Source organism: Quercus suber, unplaced genomic scaffold (genome assembly GCF_002906115.3).
Source record: "Quercus suber isolate HL8 unplaced genomic scaffold, Cork oak 2.0 scaffold_755, whole genome shotgun sequence".
Taxonomy (NCBI): Eukaryota; Viridiplantae; Streptophyta; class Magnoliopsida; order Fagales; family Fagaceae; genus Quercus; species Quercus suber.
In genome coordinates this window covers 182791-206540 of record NW_027070191.1, presented here as the reverse complement: position 1 = coordinate 206540, position 23750 = coordinate 182791, and the positions used below count along the sequence as shown (strand labels likewise).

The window sequence follows — 23750 nt, the reverse complement described above, 5'->3', positions numbered from 1 at the left end:
AAATATTATAACTATTGCCTATAACACTAAATTAGCTTTTTCAATTCTCAAACAAAAAAAAAAAAAAAAAACTTTTCCAAAACATAGCTCTAGATTAATGACTCTTCTAAGTGTTATTCCATTTCTGAGTGTAATTAATTACTGTTTTCTTTGTAAAAACTTCTATAGTTTTTATTTTCTTATTTTTGGGTTTTTGGTTGCAGTTTATATGGTAAGAAAAAACCCCTAATTTTGCAAACAAATTGAGTAATGGGAGGGATTATATTATATTAAAAAAATGATTGAGACCTTAATTTTCATTAAAGAAAGGATGTCATTGATAATAGACATAGCATGCCTAACATTATTGGTGTTAGTATTTTATTTCCCTCTTAAATTGTAACTTATTTTTTCAAGTGATCATAACTTTAGGCAAATTTAAAATTTTGTTCAACTAATCCATGCATTGCACGGGTTTGCGACTAGTTGAATATGAAACAAAAGCACGGTTAAAAATAGAAAGTGTAGATCAATAAATAAAGTGGATAAATGAAATGTTGAAGAGTTTGCTTTCTATAGTAAAAAAAAATCATGTGGTCATATACATATAATAAAAATTAGGTGGTTAGATACATTATATATATATATATATATATATTTTGTTTAAAGCTCAAATGAGAAGAAAGAAAATACAAAATTTGTAATTTTCTGTTATTACTAAATATAACATTAAATAACCAAAGCTACCATGTAATCATATGTATCAAGAAGTTTTGAACTATATCTCATAATTGAAATAATCATCATATATTAAATAGAGAAATATATCAAAGCCATCCTAACTCCTAAGAACATGTTTTCAAGCTTGATGGGAACAACTTCTTCATCATTTTTACAATTTGGCTGTTTCACGTCATTCCCCAATTGTTTATCATGATAATCACAACAAAGAGATTTATCTCCACAACACGAAATATTCAAGCACTTAGAAGAAATTGTTAAAAAGCTCATTAGTGTTGATTTTCATAACAAATACATTCACATTTTCTCATAATTACGTAAAAAAATTATTATCAACAAAATTATACAATTCATTATAGGAACAATCCAAAAATGACAAAGTAGGTGCTACGTGAGGCAGCATATGGAGGCCGAATTCCTAGGTTTTGCAAATTAGTGGATGACAAGGCTAACATGGCGGTGCATGTGACCAAAGGACAATCTGCAAGTGAGTAATCTAAAGCGGCACACGGGGAAGTTGGTGGAAACTATGGCAATGCATGGCGATGCATGCAACGTCTGAAGGAGGTCGGACTTTAGGGTTTTGCTTGTGGGATGCTAGGGAGTAGGCCTGTGTGGTTGGTTTCTCAAAACAAAGGCTAGATTTGCACAAATCTAAGATTGGAGTCATGAGTTTGCTTGGGTTTGTGGATCTTAGGCACAGCCATGAGCCATGGTGGCAGTGTGATGCCATGGAGTCTAGATCCAAGAGACAAGCATCTGTGATTTTAGATGGTGGTGTGCACACGAGAATCTTCTTTGCTAGGGCTAGACAAAGATAAATTTTTCTTGAAACCAAGAACGAAGTTTGGCTCTAAGACCATGTTAAATATTAGCATTGATGTATGCCGTGTTAAATATGCTAGAGTTGATGCGGAAGAGAAAGTATAGAATAGGAAACAAAAGAACATGAGGGGTACGTGATTCAGCCTTATCGACCTATGTCCATGGAGGAAACCCTTACATGCTATATCTTTATTATGTAAGAGTGTAGTACAAATCTTATGTTAAAAGAAACCATAACATGTGTATATATAGTAGAATAAATCCTAGAATTCTAGTACGGAGACTCACCATTCACTAATGAAGTGTTGAATCACCCTCTCCCACAAAAATTCTCTCCCATAGTTGGAGTCATATGACAGTTCCAAGGATCCCTTGGATCACATCAAATCATTCAAGACACTGATGCTATTATAGATAACCCCAGACGAGGTGATGTGTAAGGCATTCCCAACAACATTGAAAGGAGCAGCCAGGATATGGTTCAACAAGATACCCCAAGGAACTATTGCAGATTTTGAACAACTCAACAAGGGTTTTGTTCGTCATTTTATTGGAGGGCAAAGACACAAAAAGCCAACAGGCCATCTTCTCAACATTCAACAAGCAAAAAGAGAATCATTAAGATAGTACGTCACCCGATTCAATAAGGAGCTATTGCAGGTAGATGCAACTGAAGATCAAGTCTTCTTAACAACCTTCCAAGCAGGGCTGCTACTAGGAGATTTCTTCTTCTCAATCACTAAAAGTCCACCAAAAACAGTTACAGAGTTGCTTTGTAAAGCTCAGAAGTACATGAATGCAAAAGATGCGGTGCTCGCAAAAGAAATGAAAGGAAAAATGAAGAGGGACGAAGGAAAAAGCGGTAATCGCAATAAAAAGAAGGAGACACGAAATGTTGGGCAGATTACAGGGAAAAAGAAGGAACTTCCAAACAAGAAACCCAGATTCACTAACTTCACTCCTCTAATAATGCCAATTGAGCAAGTCCTTATGCAGATAAGAGACAATCCCTCCCTACAATGGCCGAAGCCAATTAGCACTTCAGTGGAAAGGAGAGACAAGAACAAATATTATAGGTTCCACCAGGATCACAAGCATCGCACCGATGAGTGTAGGCATTTGAAAGACCAGGTGGAAACTTTAATTTGGCAAGGGAAGTTACAGAAGTACGTCAAAAAATGGAGCCCCATAGATTCCAACAGAAGGACGACTAGGAGAGAACTCCAGAGGTAAGGGATAGCAAACCCCCTGCAGGAGAAATAAAGACGATCTTAGGAGGACTAACGGCAGGCAGAACGCTGAAGTCCTTGAAAAAACAAATAAACAACGTCCATTCGCAGATCCCTCCAATGAAGATACCAAAGAATGATGAGCCTGATATTGTCTTCTCAGAGAGAGACAGTCGCAATATCAGGCAACTCCATGACGATCCGCTAGTAATCATGCTCAAAGTAGAAGAATTCAACATCCATTGGGTGCTCATTGATAAGGGAAGCTTAGTAGATATCATCTACTTGCGCGTGTTTCAACAGATGAAGCTGGATAAGAAAAGGATCAGGCCTTTCACCTCGCCTCTAGTAAGCTTCACAAGGGATAGAATTGTCCCTAGAGACATCGTCACTTTATCTATGATTGCAAGAACTTACCCAACACAGGTCACTAAGGAAATTGATTTCCTCATAGTTGATTGCCCTTCAACATACAACATCATCTTGGGAAGACCTGTACTCAACAGGCTAAGAGCAATGACGTCAACATATCACTTGAAGGTGAAATTTCCAACAGTCCATGGAGTAGGAGAAATCGGAGGAGACCAAGTTCTGGCAAGAGAGTGTTATCAAGCTACCCTAGCATTGGGAGAGAACCACACATGGGTGATCAATGAACCAAAACCCATTCCCGAACCATTAGAAACACCACAAGAAGTTAAGATTGTCCTAGGAGATTCAACAAAGGTATTGAAGATTGGAACAGCACTCCTAACTTCAGAGAAAGAGAAAAATGATCTCCTTCTTATGAGTAAACTACGATGTTTTTGCCTAAAACACGAGGATATGCCCGAGATTGATAGGAAGATCATACAACATCGTCTCAATGTCAACCTAGAATACAAACCTGTACAGCAGAAGCGGAGAATATTTGCACCAGAGCACAATAAAGCTGTAACTAAAGAAGTAGAGAAGCTGTTAGAAGCCAACTTCATCAGGGAGGTCTTCTATCCAAATTGGCTAGCAAATGTGGTCATGGTAAAGAAGAGTAATGGCAAGTGGAGAATATGCGTTGATTTCACAAACTTAAACAAAGTCTGCCCAAAAGATAGCTTCCTCTTATCGAGGATTAATCAGCTAGTAGACTCAACTACTAGACACAAGCTCTTAAGTTTCATGAACACATTTTCTGGATACAATCAGATTCTAATGGACAAAGACGATCAAGAGAAGACATCGTTTGTTACCAGCCAACGGTTGTACTGCTACAAAGTTATACCTTTGGACTAAAGAACGTAGGAGCCTCCTACAAAAGATTGGTGAACCACATGTTCTTTCACCAGATTGGAAGCAATGTGGAGGTGTACGTAGAAGACATGCTAGTGAAAAGTAAGGACGAAGCCAACCACTTAGGTGATCTCAAAGAAACCTTTAGAACACTACGTAAGTATAATATGAAGTTAAACCTTGCAAACTGCTTTTACTGTTGCTTCAGGAAAATTCTTACGATTCATGGTGTCCCAACGAGGAATAGAGGCAAATCCAGACAAAGTAATAGCAATAATCAAGGTCAAATCAGCAAAAATAGTGAAGGAGGTGTAGAGCTTAATAGAAAAAGTTACAGCCCTAAACAGATTCGTCTCTAAGGTAACAGACAAGTGCATGCCATTCTTCAAGGTAATGAAAAAAGCCCTTCAATGGAATGATAAATGTGAGGAAGTCCTTGCCAAGTTAAAGAAGTACTTGACAAAACCACCTCAATTAAGCCCCTTGGTGATGGGAGAGAAGTTGTTCCTCTACTTAGCAGTATCCAATACTGCAATAAGTTCGGCATTGATCAGAGAAAAAGGGAACATCCAAAAGCCAGTTTATTATACCAGCCAAGCATTCCAAGGAGCAAAGGCAAGTTATCCAAGGATAGAAAAGATAGCGCTTTCGCATTATTGGTCACTTCCAGAAAGCTCCGTCCTTATTTCCAAGCACACCTCATCGTCGTCATGACAAATCAACCCATAAGAAAGATGATGAACAAGATAGATGCAGTAGGATGACTCATTCAATAGGCAACTGAATAGGACCAATTTGACATCAAATATCGGCCCCAAGTAGCAATCAAAGCCCAAGTGCTAGCAGATTTTATTACAAAATTCACTTGCCCCTATAAGAAAGAAGACCCTCATATGGAAACATGGACGGTTCAAACAGATGGGTCTGCCACCAAGAAAATAGGAGAAGCAAGAGCAGTGCTCATATCTCCAAAAAAAGAAACATTGAAGTATGCAGTTAGATTGTAGTTTCCAGCAACAAATAACAAGGCAGAAAACGAAGTATTGCTAACAGGGTTGAGTCTAGCAAAGGCTCTAGGAGCAAGGTACCTTATCGTCCAAGTTGATTCTCAGCTAATAATTGGACAAGTGAAGGGATATTACGAAGCCAAAGAAGAAAGGATGCAGAAGTATTTGAAGATCGTCTAATGACTCTCACAACACTTTAACAGTCTAGACTTTGTGCAAATCCCACAAGCCAAAAATGCAGAAGCTGACTTTCTAGCAAGATTAGCCTCGTTAGACGATTACAATGCGACCTCCAAACTATGTGTAAAGGTAAGGGGGCAACCAAGCACAGAAGGTGAAGAAGTCCTAGAGATAAAATAACAAGACAAGTGGATGACTCCCATCGTCTGTTACTTGAAAGAAGGATGGCTCCCTGAAGATAAGATAGAGGCAAGGAAGATATATATGGGCAGCTCACTTCATCATTATTGATGACGTTTTGTACAGACGAAGGTATTCACTCCCATATCTAAGATGTGCCAATTTAGAAAAAGTAGATTATGTGCTCCACGAGATACACGAGGGAATCTGTGGAAACCACGCTGAGGTAAAATCCTTAGCAGGAAAGGCACTCAGAGCAGGATATTACTGGCCAACTCTACAAAAAGACTCATACAATATTGTCTAAGCATGCAACAAGTGTCAACGCTTCATAAATGTCCAGACGAGACTAGGAGAGACGATGACACCCATATCCTTACCATGGCCCTTCACCCAATGGGGAATTGATATTATGGATCCATTCCCTCTAGGGAAGAAGCAACTCAAATTTCTGATCGTTGCAATTAATTACTTCACAAAATTGGTAGAAGCAAAGCCAGTGATGACAATAACAGAGGCTAAATTCACAAGCTTTGTGTGGAAAAATATCATTTGCAGGTTTAGAGTCCCACGTGTCATAATATCAGATAATGGAAAGCAGTTTGATAACCCCAAGTTTCAAAAATTTTGCCAAGACTTAGGAGTCAAGAGTCACTACTCTTTTCCAAGACACCCTCAAGCCAACGGCTAGACAGAAGTGACGAACAAAAGTTTGCTCAAAATTATCAAAACTAGGCTTAAGGGGCAATGCGGGCTTGGCCTGAAGAACTACAAAATTTCCTTTGGGCATATAGGACGACCATAAGAGTTCCAACATGAGAAACACCATTCAGATTGACATTTGGCACTGAGACTATCATACTAGTGGAAGTAGGACTGACGAGCTTTTGAGTAAAAACATATGAAGACCAGAAGAATCAGTATGAGCTTAACAGCAATCTAGACCTAGTTGATGAAGTCAGAGAAGAAGCCATGAAGCGAATGGCCAAACACAAGAAAGCAATGGTCAGATACTATAATAAAAAGGTTAAAGTAAGAAGGTTCAACACAGGAGACCTCATCCTTAGAAAGGTATCACAAGCAACAAAGGACCCATCGCAAGGAAAACTGGGACCAACTTGGGAAAGCCCTTACGAAGTAATCGGAAAGAGAAGGCTCCTACTACATGAAGTCTCTAAATGGCTAAGAATTGCCTCGACCATGGAACATAGAACACTTGAAGAAATACTACCAGTAAGGAATGTTTTACATTTCAAGTTGCCTACTCTTCATATCAGTATGTACGACAGTTATTACTTTTGTCATACATAAAATCAATAATACATGAAAGCATTATCCATGCGTATTTATCATTGATTATTCATGAGTTGTTTATCAATGAAAATGTGTACAACACCTAGGAGTTATCCTTGGGAGACATCCCAAGGATCTCCATCATTAAAATTTCAAATCAAAAGCTATCCACACACATCCAACAATGTCATAGCCATCAACGTTGTTAATACACAACTACTAAAGTCGACTAAATCAGAGCTATTTAAACATAGCTAATACGATTGTCATTCAAGCATGAATAAACAAAACAAAACAAAACAAAATGGTTAACCTAAAAGACGCTCCAATACCACAACTTTAAGTCTCAAGTACAGCGCAATATCGTCATTCAAACATAACTCAATAAAAAGTTGTTCAAAGACAGCTAAAAAATACCAAGTTGTTCAAACACAACTAAGATCGTCATTCAAACATGACTCAATAAAAGTTGTTCAAACATAGCTAAAAAAATACTAAGCTGTTCAAACACAGCTACCAAGTTGTTCAAACATAACTAAGATCGTCATTCAAACATGACTCAATAAAAGCTGTTCAAACACAAATAAGATCATCATTCAAACATGACTCAATAAAAGTTATTCAAACATAACTAAGATCATCATTCAAACATGACTCAATAAAAGCTACTCAAACATAGCCAAAAAAATACTAAGTTGTTCAAACACGACTAAAAACTTTATTTAAACATGACTCAATAAAAAGCTGTTTAAACACAGCCGAAAAAGACTAAGTTGTTCAAACACAATTAAGATCATCATTTAAACATGACTCAATATAAAGTTGTTCAAACACAGCTAAAAAATACTAAGTTGTTCAAATACAACTAAAATCGTCATTTAAACATGACTCAATAAAAAGCTGTTCAAACACAGCTAAGGTCGTCATTCAAACATGACTCGATAGAAAGCTGTTCAAACACAGCTAAAAGATATTAAGTTGTTCAAACACAACTAAGGTTGTCATCCAAACATGACTCAATAGAAAGTTGTTCAAACATAGCTAAAATACTAAGTTGTTCAAGCAAATTGTCATTCAAACATGATTGTTCTAACACAACCAAAGATCAAGAGCTATTCAAACAAAAGCTAAGTATAAAAAGTTGCTTCAACACATCATCATAAAAGGTTGTCTAAACACAACCAAGCATAAAAAGAGTTGTTTTCTGCAACTAAAAGCATGAGGTCCCTACTCCTATCTATCATTGTCAAAGAGATTGTTTAATTGCCCAACACAACGGGCTCAAAGAGAAATATTGTTCTTGCCTTGTAAAAAAGGGAGAAAAGAAAAACATAAAAACTACTACTCATAAGGGACAAGGTCTACAAGAGTTGTAATTGCGACCTCTTCCATTACCTCAGTAACATATGTGGCTTCCTTCGTCACATTCTCTACTATAACCTCGAAGGGACGATCAGCCAAGAGCTCCTTCTTAACCTCATCCATAACCAGACCAGAAAGGTCTAAGTCAGGATGATAATTCGCCATCCACTTCCTAAGAAGGTTAAAGCCCTCCACGTACTACCCACACAGCTCATCAAAATACTCGTCAAAGTCCTTAAACTCCTTCACCACCGTGGCCTCAACCTTTTGTAACTTCAACTCCGGATCACCAATCTGCTTGTCCTTTATCTTGCAGACGTCCTTCTCCACTTGTAGGCTCTTCTCTAATACTACCACACGTTCCTTGTCATTTTCAACTTCAACAGTGAGAATGGCAACCTTGTTCTTAAGCGTCTCATTCTTAGCAGATAGAGAGTTGATCACAGGCTCAGACATGGCCACCTTCTTCTCCAAGTCCAAGAGTTTTCCAGAGACAAACAAAGACTCCCCTAAAGCCTACAAAAAATTTTACTTAGCAAAAGTAAAGAGAAGGAAAATAAGAAGTAAAAACAACCTACGGCGCATAACTGTACAAGCTTTTGAATGTGGGATGACATCACCTCATTACACGACTTTGCTATCAGAGGACTTAGGTCTTCCACAGAAAGCACTTTATGAGCCTTCAAAGTCGCTGCGTCAACATCATCTCAAAAGGTAGGAAGAAAAGATTTACCACCAACTTTCTTCTTCTTCCTAACCTTCTCTCCACTAGAGGCGGTCACCTCTAGTGATGAAGTTGGAAAGGCAAGGCGCTTGGCAGGCAAATGGGCCGAAGGAGGAATTACCATAGAGTCTTTTGTTGGAAGCGTCACCCGTCTTTTTCTTGGATAGAAGACCACTGACGAAGCCGCCCTTGGCTTTCTTCTCTAGGGCCTCAGCTAACTTTTGCTTACTAAATCTATTCGCCATTCCTAGAAGGAAGAAGACAACATAAAAATAAATAAATAAATAAAAGGAAGGAGAAAGAAAAAGAAACTGAAGCCCGATATTCCAAGGGAGAGGAACGCTCACTCTTTTTCACAACTTCCAAATTTTTCCAAACCTTAGTAGATGGTTCCAGACTCAAAAAGTTAAGAAATAAAGATTAAGGAGAAACGAGCTCGTCAAAATCTTTGACAGACTCCAAGTACTCCTTCACTCTATCCCTAATTCGCTGCTCATCCTTTCCTGTAAGGGAACACAAGATGTTCCAGGCTTTATAGGGAGTGGAAACAGAAGTGGCCTCTGAGACCACGCGATCATCAAAAGAAAATAACCTCATCTCCAGGTCACTAGACCTCACCTCAGACATCTTCAACAACCTAGCTACCCCAGCAAAATGGGAAACCAGAGGAAATAGCAAAGAAAGGACAGAAGTATATAGACAGTCCTCCCCTACGAAGAAACTGATCCTCTTGAGACACTCCCCCTCTACAGACTCGAGTAAGCAACCTAAATGAGCAAAAAAGAAAGCTACCGAAGGACAATCTACCCTAACAGCAAAATAATCTACCATGGAAGAACTAGAAAAGAAGGAGCACGAAGAACTTACCAGGAAATGCAGGATAGAGAAAGGAAGCTTAGAGGAGAAACGAACCCTAGAACAGAAACTGAATAAGGAAAAAATACAATAGAAAGGAAAGAGGAGGGAAAAATTCAAAACAAGTGGCCAAAACACGTGTAGGAAAACCGAGACATGTCCACATGACAAACACATCCTGGTCGTACACATGGCATTCAACTTCTCAAACATCAAAACCGTCATAAATGCGCAGTACACGGAATACAAAACGTCAAACGAATTTATATTATCTTGTCTAACAGACGACAATTAGAACAAGGGGGCAGCTGATGAGTCAGAAATTTATAGTCGTCATTAAGTGAAGATCGTCATTAACCCAAAGAAGACATTGTGCATTTATTACACTCATTGATGAACAAACGTAACAGACAGAGCAACGGTCACAGAATGAGCTGTGAACTTCAGACAAAGATTTCGTAACACACTAGTCGTTGAGCATAAATGCAGCACATCATTGCCCACTAATGAGACACACAACTATAAAAGAGAAGGTAACAAAAGTTAAGCATACACACAAATACTCTAAGAAATCACTTTCTACTCATTTTCTCTCTAGAATCTTTCTCCCTTACTGACTTAAGCATCAGTGACGGTTTAGCTAACGCCACACCGGCATTTTACTCTTCCACCTAGTTCATTTTGCAGGTTTCTCATCTACAAAGATGACCCCACTTGCAGCATCGTCCATCCGCTACAACGAGGAGCTCAATTGTTGATTTTTTGCATCATCAGATTATGTTCCCTTTCATCTTGTTTGACCAAGGGCTACTAGTAATGGTTCTTTGAGTATGATGATTAAGTCATAAATGATACAAAATGTTTGCGACTCTTTTGCAAATTGTCATGTCAATATTTGCTAAAAAGCTTTAAACTTTAAGCCCTCTTATTGCTATTTGAGGTTTGCTTTTACACATAGTTAGATTGGCATTCCAAATTCCTTCATTTAGTAGGGTCTCCTCATTTTTGTTGAAATTGGAGCATGATTTAGAGATCAACCATTGACTTTTTTTTCCTTCTAAAAATAACTTTTATTTTTTCTCAAACCAATGACTTTTTTAACTTAGTAAAATTTGAATCTGAGGTTTATTTGTAAATGAAAGTTTTTGTTCATACAATTATTTGGAATTATAAGAATGATTAATGATTTTTCATATAAATATTTAAAAAATTGTTCCATTAAGGCATTTTTAAGGTAACAGCTAACTACAAGAAACCAACTCATTTTCTAGAAACAATTTCCATCAAAACAAACGTATAAAGTATAATAGTGATATATTGATATGTGAAGTCAGTCAATATGCAAATATTCTAACTAAATTAGGTGCTCAACAAATTGTGATTATGCGGTTTTTAATAACCCACCATCTATGGTGAAATTATGTTGCCGTTTCATAAAGTTGAGCTCTTTATTGCTTTATCAAATTGTATATAATGTATTATTACACCCTATATACCCAAAAAAAAAAAAGTAATTTTACCTTTCTAATTTTTATATAAGGTTCCATTTTTCTTATTTGACTCTTCAAAGCCCTTGAAATTAAGTATTGAAACTGGAATTATGTAAAAAAAAAAAAAAACAATTTTAGGGCTTAGAAGTAACTAAGTATTTGCTAAGAGACTGCAATAAACTATTTTTCACATCATATATCAAAATAAATATTTGGCACTTCCCACAACGAGCGAAAGAAAGGAGGCAACTAGAGAGAGAAAGTCTAGAAAACGGGAAAAACTTTCTATCTCTAAAACCAAAAGAAAAAAAAATAGAAATTAAAAGAATAAAAGGAAAAGAAAACCTAACTAAAAAACGAGAAGCTAAAACTGGATGTTACTAGTTCCCTCGGTCGATTGTGCAACAGTTCTACTAGACAAACAAAGATACTAGTAAAAACTTTAATTAAGGTTGCGTTTGGAATTAGAATTTAAAATAATCATATTTTACTATTTAACTTATTTTTACTATTATTCAGCTTACGTTTGCTACTATTCATGTGTCCTACTGCACTTTTTGGTACTATTCATGAGTTGCATTATACTATTTCAACTAAATTTTATATTTATCTACAGTACTTTCAGCAAAAAAATTTCAGTTTCAGCTAAATAAACTGTTCCCAAACAAGCCCTAAAGAGCAAACAAGAATAAGAAAACTCATAAGAATTTAGTGAAAACTCCACTAGAATGTGAATTATTTGAATCTTTTGTTGCTTTGAAATGTGTGCCCATGGGGCTTTTCATAGATGAAATTCTGAGTTGAAAGCTACTCCCCACCGATGTTGGACTAGCTTTGCATCAAATTTTTTATAGAAAATTCTCAAAAAAATAGCTCCACAACCTTGATAACCTACACACATAGCCTCGAGGCTACGTACTCAAGTATGCATTTGCAAAACTAAGGCCTCGTTTGATATAGTAGTTTAACAACATGTTTTTAGTTTTTAAATAATATTACACGCATTTTTACACATTTTTTCAGCCACACGTATTTCCAAAAAATACAAACAGCGTTATTAGAACAATGTTACCAAACGGCCCCTAAGGTTCCAAAGTTTTTTTTTGGTTTATATAATTGGATTATGTTTCCTTTCATCTTGCTTGACCATAGCCTCCTAGTTGTCAATGGGTCCTTGGGTACGATGGATTAGGTCATAAAGGATATGAAATGTTTGTAACTCTTTTACTAATTGTTAAACATGTCAATATTTTCTAAAGAGCTTTTAACTTTAAGCCCTGCTATATCTATTTAAGGCTCGATTGACACACAACTAGACTGGCATTCCAAGTACCAAAATTTAGTAGGATCTCCTCATTTTTTGTTGAAATTGGAGTGTGATTTAGTTTCTACTAGCATAATGACAATGGTGACTGTGGGCGCAACACCTACAACGAGTTTAGGTTTCCTTAAATCCATGGGAAGTACGCCTTGGCCTAGGGTGGACCATGGTGGAGGGTATAAATAGAGTCGCCGGCTAAATTAGGTCTAGGAACAATATATATAGCGCCCTTGTAGAAGGATTGATCTTTACCAGAGTATGTGTCCAGAGTTTAGGTATAGGGATGGGAAGGTGTTAGGCACCCCACCCCACCCCACCCCACCCCACCCATAAGTTGGCCTCCACTCATTGTGTTCCAAATCCTAATCCTATCAAAGGGTCTTCTAATATATTATTCTAAACTCACACACATTAACGTGCATCTCACATCCAATCATGGCAAATGTCCCACACTCATCCATAGCATAAAAACCTCACCATTCATCTAGCAAAATATATATCCAAGGGCAGCAAGCACATCATAAAACAGTAGCATCAACAAGGCATCAACATCAAGCATATCCCAAACATCTAAGCATACCATCATGACATCAATCAAGCCTATTCATCATGTTCATCAACCATATCATGCTTATCATCCAAACAAAATTCATGTTCAAGTAATTATACATGACTTACTTCACTTACCTCATTGCACTATAACACCTCGACACCTATGCATCAATGCATGTTCAAGTTCTCAGGATTGTTCATGTGGTTCATCAAAACATAAACCCTAATCACCAACAATTGAAACATGTTATTTTACTGACCCTAGACCTAAACGTGTAAAAACTAGACTCAACAAAACCTAAATATGGGATTAAAACAAAGTAAACAGATGAAATTAAGAACCCTAAATCTACATTTCTAGACACGAGTATGTGTAAGCATACATAAAGCATATGCATGCAAACATGCCAAAAACATGATTTTAAAGCAAGCGACAAACAACAATCAAACAAGACCTAGCATGCTTCTAATAAATTAATTCAACTCTTCATTCAAAACTTGGTGAGACACAACAAATCAAAATCAAGCATGCATAACATATAAATCAATTAAGAATAACAATAACACAATTTATAAAAATCCAAATTAAGGAAGAGCCATAAAAAGAGACTCACCTTACTTGTTAAACACTACTTGGTTGATATTTAACCAGCCCCTCAGTGCCTACACAACAAAATTCAAAGAGACATCAAGAATATCAAAGGATTCAATAGTTCATAGGTAATCAAAACTCAAAAGAAAAAGATGTTCTTGAAAGGTTTTAGAAAGAATATTTGAAAAATGTTTCTTGGAATAAGATAGATATTTTCTACCTAATGAGTAATTAAGAGAGGTTTTAAAGAACCAAAAACGTGCATAGTGGCTGTGAGTACAAAAAGTTCAGAGCAAGAAAGAGTTTTGGAATAGTTTAGGTCAAAAATCAACTCTCTCTAGCTAGGGTGGAGGCATAAGGTTGTATTTATACGTTAAAACTAGGGTTTTCAAACTCATTTAGAGGGTTTTGGACGTTCGCAAAGGTCTAGAGGCCAAGGCCTATCAAAGAGGGAGGCTTTGGGCCCTAAAAATTGATGTTCTAAGGTTCTAGAAATGAGTGTGCATACACATACTTGATTCATGAGTACGCATGCTCCCTAAAAAACCCTAATTTTGATTACTTAGTTGGCCCAACTTCAAATGGTTTTAACTTATTCAATATATGTCCAAATTAGGCAAACTTTGCATTCAAATTGAAGCCCATGTTGTCTAATTTCCAAAGTATCAAAATAACATCAATCACATTTTGTAGACATCTCAAGCTCATCATTGGGACCGGGGACTAAAGTTTATTAACCAATTACAAAATAAAGTGTCTACAATTATCCTTCTTTGGACTATACTTGCTCTGCAAGTGTAGTCGAAAGCTCGAAAGCCTAAAGAGACGAATCATTTTGTAGGTTAAAAAACTTTAAAGTCCACACACACGCATAACTCAAACATGCAAACATACAAGTAAACAAGCAAACATGGGCCTTGGGTACAAAATCCAATCGCAAAATTTTGCGAGTCCCTATTCTCCTTATCTCGTTATCCTAAACCTTGGGTAAAGGGAAAAAAACAAAAACAAAACAAAAGTGGTTACTATCCCAAGACAAAAAGAAAACTCATCACATCATGTTATAATCACATCAACAAATCATTATAAACACAATAAGAATGGCTACTATCCTAAGCCAAAAGAAAGCCAATAAAAAAAATAAAAACTTAAAAGATTCAACATCACACATCAAGGAATTTATCATTCAAGACACACATCATTTACTTCCAAAAAAAAATCATTATTTAAGGAAATCAACATCATTTTGAGAAATTCATCATTCAAATCCATCAATTTTTGAAACTTTTCTTCCACTTTTGAAATCTCTCTTGGATTTTTAAAACTTGAAATCTTTTCTTTTGAAATTCTTCTTAGACTTTTCAAATTCTTGATTTTCTTTTTAAGTTCCAGTCTCTCCTTGAATTTTTTTGAATCTCTCTTTTGAACTTTGAATTTTTTTTTTCTTAAGTGACATCCTTCTTAAAATTTTGAATTATTCTTTGGAACTTTTAAATTTATTGAATCTTTTAAATTTTTCATAACAATTAGATCACATCAACACAATGGATCATATCAGGATTGGTCCAAACACATCAAGACAAAACCAATCGCAATGGGTCACATCAGGTTAGTTTCAAACACATCAAGACTAAACCAATCACAACAAGTCACATCAGGTTAGATCCAAACACATCAGGACAGAACCAAGCACAATAGATCACGTCAAGTTAGGTGCAAACACATCAGGATTGAATCATTGACACAACATGTCACATCATTCCCCAAAATGTTCTCTTCATTTTTTTTCATCTCTCTCTCTCTCTCTCTCTCTCTTTGAGCTTTTTTTCTTTCATTCTTTCTCTTTTCATTTTCATCTTTATCCTCTCTTTTTCTTTTCTCATTTTCCAATTCCTCATTTTCTTTGTGAATCCTCATCTTCTTCTTTTTCTTTTTCTTTTTTTTTCTTTTTTTTTTCCTTTTCTTTATTTTCAACATCTCACTTTTCTTTCCCATTTTTTTGGACTTCTAAAAAATGCATTTTCTCTTTAGAGCATTAACAAGGAAGAGTTGATTAGGCCATGAGTTCAATGTATTCTTTTATTTTATGGGGGCACATTTATTCAAACAAATCATTAATTCATTTCTATTTTATGCAACTTTTGCCTTTGGATGACCATCAATTTCCTAGAATTCCAAACACCTCTAGATGAAGATTAAAGATAGTTGAAAGAGACTCTAGATCAATGAAGTTCTAAACATGACAAGAGTTTTAAGATAAATGAATATTTATGAACACAACAAGTTGAAAGAGACTCTAGACCAAAGAGGTTTCAAGCACGACAAGAGTTTTAAGACAAATGAATATTTATAAGCATAACATGATTTGAATGCAAAAAATACCTTGAAGAAAATTTGATGGATAAAAACAAGGGATCATGGATTCAAACGACTTTCCACACCAATGTGTATTCTTTTTAAAATAGTTTTGCATGAATCACTTACTATCTTCATTGATTAGTCCAAATATGAATTTAGAATTTGATCATATCTAGGCAACTCGATCATTATCCTTATTTGAGCATGTGCATTTCTCTTATCTCATCTGGCATGCTCTCTAATCATCTTCTCTTTCATGTTTGGTCACTTTTTCCTTACCATGGTTGCTTTAGCTTGGAGCTAGTCTCATCTTCCCTTGTATGGTCATTCATTTGTCATTCTCATTCATGGATTGCCCCTAGCTTGAAGTAAGTTCACCATTTTCCTTATGGCTCTTCTTCATTTCTCTTTGTGATGCACTAACTTTTGCCTATGCTGCGTTTTTAGGTTTTCAACCTAGGGGACTTTTCTTCTTTCTTTTCTTTTTTTCTCTTATTTATTTATTTATTTATTTTTTTTGTCTTCTTTTCACAACTAAGGCTAGGTTTTCCAAAATTTTTAGGGCTAAACAATCTCGACTGATCAGAGATGGCTTTGCTTCTAGACTGTAACAAGGCTTGAGATTCTAAGGCTTAAGAAAGAAAGGGTATTTAAGGCTCAAATTTAATTGTATTCTCAAAGTATCTTAATTGCCAAGGATTACTACTCATCTTATGCTTGCACTGTTTTCCTCCTCTTCATCCATTTGTTCCTTGTCCCTTTTGGTTCTCACTTTCATTGTAAAAAAGAGTAATAGAAAGATGGTCTCTCATCCCTTCAACCATGATTGCTTAACCTTTTCAAACCTAAATTAGCCTTTTCATCTCATGAAGCTCTTATCATTGTAATTTCATCCATGTAAAAGAACAAGTCATTCCTTCAATTGTTCTTTCTTTATCTCACCCATATCTTGTGTTTCAAGGAAGCTCTCTCACCCTCTTTCTCATTTTCATGCTTGCTCTCTATGACTAAATGAACCAAGACATATCTCATCTTTTTGATTCATTATTTAGATTAACCAATGTTTTAGGTTTAAGGATTCATTCATTTCAAAACTAGCAAAAAGAGATCACATGATACATATCGTATTTGAATGGCCATCTTTATTGAAAGTGCAACAATATTAATTTGAAAATTTAAGGTGAAAAATCCATTTTCATCCTTACATTTTCACAGAATTCTCACTTTGGTCGCTATCTTTTTTTTCCACCGCTTTTAGTCCCTATCCTGAAAAACGCATCTCATTTTAGTCCTTCCCGTCAGTGCCCTAATGGCCCCATCCTACGTGGTAGATGGAACTATTAAAATAATAATAATAATAAAAATTTGGAATTAAAAAATGCCACATCAGTATTTAAATTATATTATTAATTTTAATTAAATAAAAAATAAAAAATAGAATTAAAATAAAAAATCACATAAATTGAGATTTAAGTGTGTCTTGAACAAAAACACATAACCAGATCTAAGAACATAAACCCAAAAATTAAAATCCAAAAATTACCATTTTCTCAAACCCAGCAAAATCATCAAATCCTGAAGCCCCAAAGTACCAAATTAATCCAAAAATACAACACAACAAATCCAAACAAAAAAAAAAAACAAAAAAACAAAAATCTCAAACTTAGAAAAACCCATCAAGACCATGTCTGAAGCAAGCCACGAACCCAGGGACAATCACAGTGACCAAACCCACCAATAAATCACAAATCCATACATTCCGAGCAAGAATTAAAAGCACAAGCACTAGAAGAAGCAAATGTTATGGCTTTAGCCGAGGATGAAGATAAAGAAGAGTCACTGTCTGGGATGCCTTGGGAAGACGAAGAGATAGTGACCCATGAAAGATTCGAACCCGAAGAAGAAAAAGACGACCCGAGTACCCACGAGAAGGAGCCGGGTATGGAAGAGTCAAAGTTCCAAGAAAGTCAACAACGAAAGCCTGAGAGAGAAAGAGAAAGCTCTGTGTTACCAGATTGCTTGCTTCTAATGATGTGTGAGCCAAAGTTTTCCATGGAGGTATCCAAAGAAACCTGGGTTTGTAGTACCGACTTCATCCGATGGCTCCAAGAGAGACCCATCAAGAAAACCAATGGCAGAGATGGAAAAGACCCCAAAAAAAAGAGTGATCAGCACTGCCGCCGAGGACAACTCTAAAAATCTTGCGTCACCTACGTACACAACGGCGCTACACCACTTGCTACTTCAGCCACCGCGTTCTTCATGTTCTTTTCCAGCTGTGGTGGCGGCAGCGGTGGCTCTATGAGCAGGAGTATCGATGGTGACTATGATAGAGCAGAAGCTAATGGAGGCAAAAGGGTGCGAGTCATTTGTGTTGACACGCTGCAAGTCGGAGCCGATGAGGTCTTCGGCTAAGTTGATGCGGGAGCCTTGTTTTTGGAAGAATATGAATAAATCTGGGTTTGCTTGAGGTGGGTTTGGTCACTATGATTGTCCCTAGGTTTGTGTCTTGCTTCATTTGTGTTGGTTGATGGGTTTTTCTAAGTTTGAGATTTTTTTTTTTTTTTGTTTAGATTTGTTGTGTTGTATTTTTGGATTGATTTGGTACTTTGGGAATTTAGGATTTGATGATTTTGCTGGGTTTGAGAAAATGGTGATTTTGAAATTTTTAATTTTTGGATTTTAATTTTTGGGTTTGTGTTCTTAGATCTGGGTTTGTGTTCTTATTATTCTTGTTCAAGATACTCAATTCATGTGATTTTTTATTTTTAATTCTGTTTTTAATTTTTTTATTTAATTAAAATTAATAAATTAATTTTTTTAATTTAAATGCTGACGTGGCATTTTTTAATGTGAAAATAAATTTTTTATTATTATTTTAATAGTTCCGTCTACCACATAGGACGGGGCCATTAGGACACTGACGGAAATGACTAAAACGAGACACGTTTTCTAGGATAAGGACTAAAAAAGGTGGAAAAAAAAAAGATACGGACCAAAGTAAGAATCGCATGAAAAATGTAGGGATGAAAATGAGTTTTTTGCCAAAATTCAAAGGAACATGACTTAACAAAACAACATATGGAAAGACTCAACAACACAACATTGAAAAAGACTCAAATAGACTTGACAAAATGAAGACTCGACAATTGAAAAAGACTCAACAAAATTAAAATAGCTCATCCTCTAGCTAAGGTGTTCACATGGATCAAATCTCTTAGGCACATCCCTTCATTCGGTCTTGCTTCATCTCTAGAATCTTGGTTTGGCAATCACCCCACCGTCATCAAGTCTTGAATCTCATGCTTCAACCTAAAACAATTATTTGTCTTGTGTCTTAGCTTTTGGTGAAAAACACAATGCTCATTCATGTTCCAACTTCTTGGAATTGGATTTGGAAGAAGATTAGGTTCAAGCGGCTTGAGGTAACCCTTCTTTGATAAGATTTCAAGAGCATTTGACAGTGATATGTGAATATCATCAAATTCTCTTCTCTCTTTGTGGTTGTCAATGGCAATAACTTTCATTTTTTCTCTTGGTTTGCCAAACACATCATTGACTTGTGGACTATGTATTTCTTCAAGTCTTTGTAGTCAATTGCTTATGTTCTTCATTAGCTCCTCCACGTGAGCAAGTGTCTTAATCATGACATCAATACTTTCATTCATACTCTTCATTGCTTCTTGGTATCTTCCTTATTGAGTAGATCTTGACAAGATCAAGGATGTGCTTTGAGATTATCTTAGGTGTCCTTGAAAAGGAAGTTGATCAAATAAACATGTGCTCCCAATGTCTTTTAAAGTCTTGGGCCCAACTCTTAATCAACTTTCCTTGTTTACATCAAAATGTGGACTACATGTATGCCCCATTCGTATTCTAAGTCTTGTATCATTTCATTATCTAGGACTTAGAAATAGAATGAGCTACATCAATCTTTCAAAATTCACGTTTTCTCCTATTGCTTAAAGCTCAATTACATCATTCAAACATCTCACACTCTCTCATTCCCTCATTTGGATCCAAGCCCAACTTCATTTCTTTCTTTTTCTTTGCTTTTTTTTTTTTTTTCCTTCTTTTTTTTCTTTGGGCTTTGAATCCAATTAGAAGTCATTTATCTCGCCCTCTCATCCTCATTTGGGCTTAAGCATAAGTTGTTTATGAATTTTGCAAGGTTAGTCCACATATTGTGCTCTATTAGCCCTTATAAAAATGGTCTTATCAAAGAATTCAAATACAAAAATCAATGCCCCATTTATAATGCAAGCCCAACATATTTTGGAAAATTTCTTTTCTCATGAAAAACTTATTTGAACTTGTATTTGAAATAAGCCATGATACTTAGAAGTCCACATCTTTTCTTTTCTTTTCTTTTTTTGAATAAAAATAAGTGACCAAGTTTTATCTTCACACATCAAAGTCTTTTATTTGTGTCATTACAAAGCCTATCTTGGATGTTTACTCTCTTCCCTCATGAGGGCCTTACCCCTAGTTCAAAGGGCTTGGTCAATTAGTTCAAAAATATTTCATCTTTAATCCTCATTGGGCTCTTAGTGGGCCTACCCATATCTTTAGGGTTTTAGGGTTTGAAAAATTTCCCAAAGCATGGATTGGTTCACAACTTTTCAATAAAGTCCATAACATGCTCATGATCTTGGGCTTTCTTACTACTAAAAAAGAATTTTGAATTTTTATCCAAAAGCTAGGGTATGTTATGACTTTATGGCCCAATACCTTCCTCCAAAGTCTATGGTATACTCATGATCTTGGGCTCTCTTGATTTGAATTTTTTTTTTTTTTTTGAATGGGCCAAAAACTTAGCGTATATCATGGCTTTGTGAACCATCTCTTATTTTCTTTTTGGATTTTTCTTTTCAAATTTTTTTTTCGACAATGGCACAGATTGTGAGTTGGAGAGATAAACTTTGGAAAGTCTTGGCCTGAATGGAGCCTTTACTTTCCCACTCATCACCAACCATGGCAAAGGGACAAAAGAACCAAGTGAAAGTGTGTACAAAATCATATTAAAAAAACCTTTGTTAGGATAAGAAAATGAAACACATTGGAGTCAAACTTCTCTATCCCCAAAGGAATCACCACTGTAGGTATAAGTGCCCGCGACAAGTTTAAGTTTCCCCAAATCCATGGAAAGTTTGCCTTGGTCTAGGGTGAGCCATGGCAAAAGGAGCCAAGGCAAAAGGTGTAAATGAAGTCACTACCTAAATTACGTCTAGGAAACATGTATATATATAACACTCTTATAAAAGGACTGATCTTTACCAAAGCACATGTCCGAAGTTTAGGTATGGAGATGGGAAGGTGTTAAGCACCCAACCTCACCTGACCCGTAAGTCAGCCTCCACTCATTGTGTTCCAAATCCTAATCCCATCAAAGGGTCCTCTAATATGTTATTCTAAACTCACACACACACTAACGTGCATCTAACATCCAAACATGGCAAATGTCCCACACTCATCCATAGCATAAAAACTCTACCATTCATCTAGCAAAATATATATCCAAGGGCTGCAAGCACATCACAAAACAGTAGCATCAACAAGGCATCAACATAGCATCATGACATCAACCAAGCATATTCATCATGTTCATCAACCATATCATGCTCATCATCCAAATAAAATTCATGCTTATGTAATTTATGCATGACTTACCTCACTTACCTTGTTGCACCATAACACTTCAGCATCTATGCATCAATGCATGTTCAAGTTTTCATGAATGTTCATATGGTTCATTAAAGCATAAACCCTAATCACCAATTCAACAATCAAAGCATGTGAAAGATGTTATTCTATTGACTCTGAATCTAAACATGTGAAAACTAGACTCAACAAAACCTAAACAAGGGATTAAAACAAAGTAAACAGATGAAATTAAGAAGAACCATAAATCTGCGTTTCTAGACACGAGTATGCGTATGCATATATAAAGCAGGCGCACACATACACGCCCGAAAACACAGTTTTAAAGCAAGCAACAAACAATAATCAAACAAAACCTAGCATGCTTCTTGATAGTGGATAAAATCAGTTTGGTTGAATACTTCGGCTCCGATGGGCTACAACGTTCGCAAAGGCCTGAAAAAGAAGAAAAGAATCAAAGGAATGACCGGGGTGGACCGGTCCAATATCCTCCGATGGTGAAGTTAGTGCCTTCCCTCCTGGAAATCTAACTGTAATGTAAGGATCTCAGAATATCATACCTTTACATAATCCGGACCGGTCCTTATATAGGGTACTTTAGGGCGGTTATTTGGTTCAATAACTTCCCCCAGATTCGTGGAATCCGGATGTAACTTCTTTAACGGTCATAACCGCTGCTAGAAGTTACATACTTGGGAGAAATTGACGGGATAAGCACCGGTTGATGAACCACTTCAAAACCTGCTAAGTATCGTGTGGTCGTCCATGTGCAATGCTTATGGACGACCCTTTGTCATGCTGTTCTTTGGTCGTCCATGGGACTCACCCGTGGACGACCTTTTTGACTTGATTACGGGATCTACCCAATTGGTCGACCTCTCAGGGAAGAGAGGTCTGGACGAATAGGAGATGGCTTAGTTGTTTGGCAAACTGCATGTCATGGACGACCCTCTGGACGAATAGGAGATGATCACTTTTTCGCTATCCCATCAGTTGCCCCCTTGTCCAGGGTGTCGTCCAGGGATATTATTGGGATTTTATCCCTTCTGGACAGCCACGTGTCATGGTTTAACTCGTGGAGGAACTAAATCGATTACGTTTTTCCACGCGATTACCACGTGTCGTTCTCTCAGTGGACAGTGTCGCTTCGCTGACCCTACTCCTGGGCCCTATAAATAGGTACATTCTCTTTCTTGCCCCCTCACCTTTCTCAAAAACTTCCTTCAGCTATCTCGTCGTGACTCTCGTCTAGCACTCGTCTTAGTTCTCAGGTACTTCCTCTTCCTTTAGGTTTTCGTTTTGATCTTTATTTTAGTTATGTCTTCGTCTAGTAGCATGGAGAGAGAGGTAGACGAATATCAGGACGTCTCGTCTGGAAGTTACGAGAGTGGTGAGGGTAGCACTAGCTTTAGTAGTAGTTCCTCGGACGAGCAGTATTCGTCCGGGGTCCCTGGCGTTTCCCTAGAAGAATTTCAGGAAATGCAACGCAGGATGGCCTCTGGAACTGGGGCTAGCTCGTCCAGAGCACAACCCAGCCTTTCTCAGGACGAGGAGGAGGAAGAGGAAAATATCATATATAGCTGTGCACCCGAGGTAGTGTCCCTCTTAGACGCTCCTAAGTTAAAAACATTAGTAGATAGATACCAAATTCCTATCGAATTTGGACCTCGTCTACCCAGGGAAGGAGAGTGGTGTTGTTCACCTTCCTCTGGTCTGGGGGTATACTCGTCTTATCTTTTAGCTGCCTTAGGTTCCCCCTAAATTCATTTTGTAGAGGTCTCCTGCATAGGCTAGGTGTTGGTCCTAACCAGCTTAATCCCAACGGTTGGAGGACGATAGTCGCCATGCAAGTGTTATGGCGTGAGGCACTGGAAGGGGATCGTCCTATAACAGTGGACGAGTTCCTTTACTGTTATAAGCCCTCCGAAATAAAACAATCAGCTGGTTTTTACCAGTTCTCGTCCAGAGGCTCTCAGTATAGTTTAATAAAGGGCCGTAGCTCGTCTGATAGGCTCTGGAAACAAGAATTTTTTGTCATTTCTGGAAACTGGGCTGGGACCCAACAGAAGTTAGTAAATGCCCCCTTCCCTCCTTTTACCAGCCCCATAGGTCGTCTTCGTCCTGAGGGTATGTTT

General features: G+C 36.9%; 2 protein-coding genes across 2 annotated transcripts; both read left to right on the top strand.

The window, feature by feature from the left end:
- Positions 1-2894: 2894 nt before the first annotated feature.
- On the top strand, positions 2895-4043 carry LOC112038331 (uncharacterized). The gene has a single exon (XM_024071139.1). The coding sequence runs from the start codon at positions 2895-2897 to the stop codon at positions 4041-4043; it is 1149 nt and encodes a 382-aa protein (XP_023926907.1).
- A 13714-nt stretch (positions 4044-17757) lies between these two features.
- Positions 17758-18424, top strand: LOC112038332 (uncharacterized). Its single transcript, XM_024071140.1, has 2 exons — positions 17758-18118; positions 18288-18424. Exons 1-2 carry the CDS (start codon positions 17758-17760, stop codon positions 18422-18424), a joined length of 498 nt encoding a protein of 165 aa, XP_023926908.1.
- The last annotated feature ends 5326 nt before the right edge of the window (positions 18425-23750 follow it).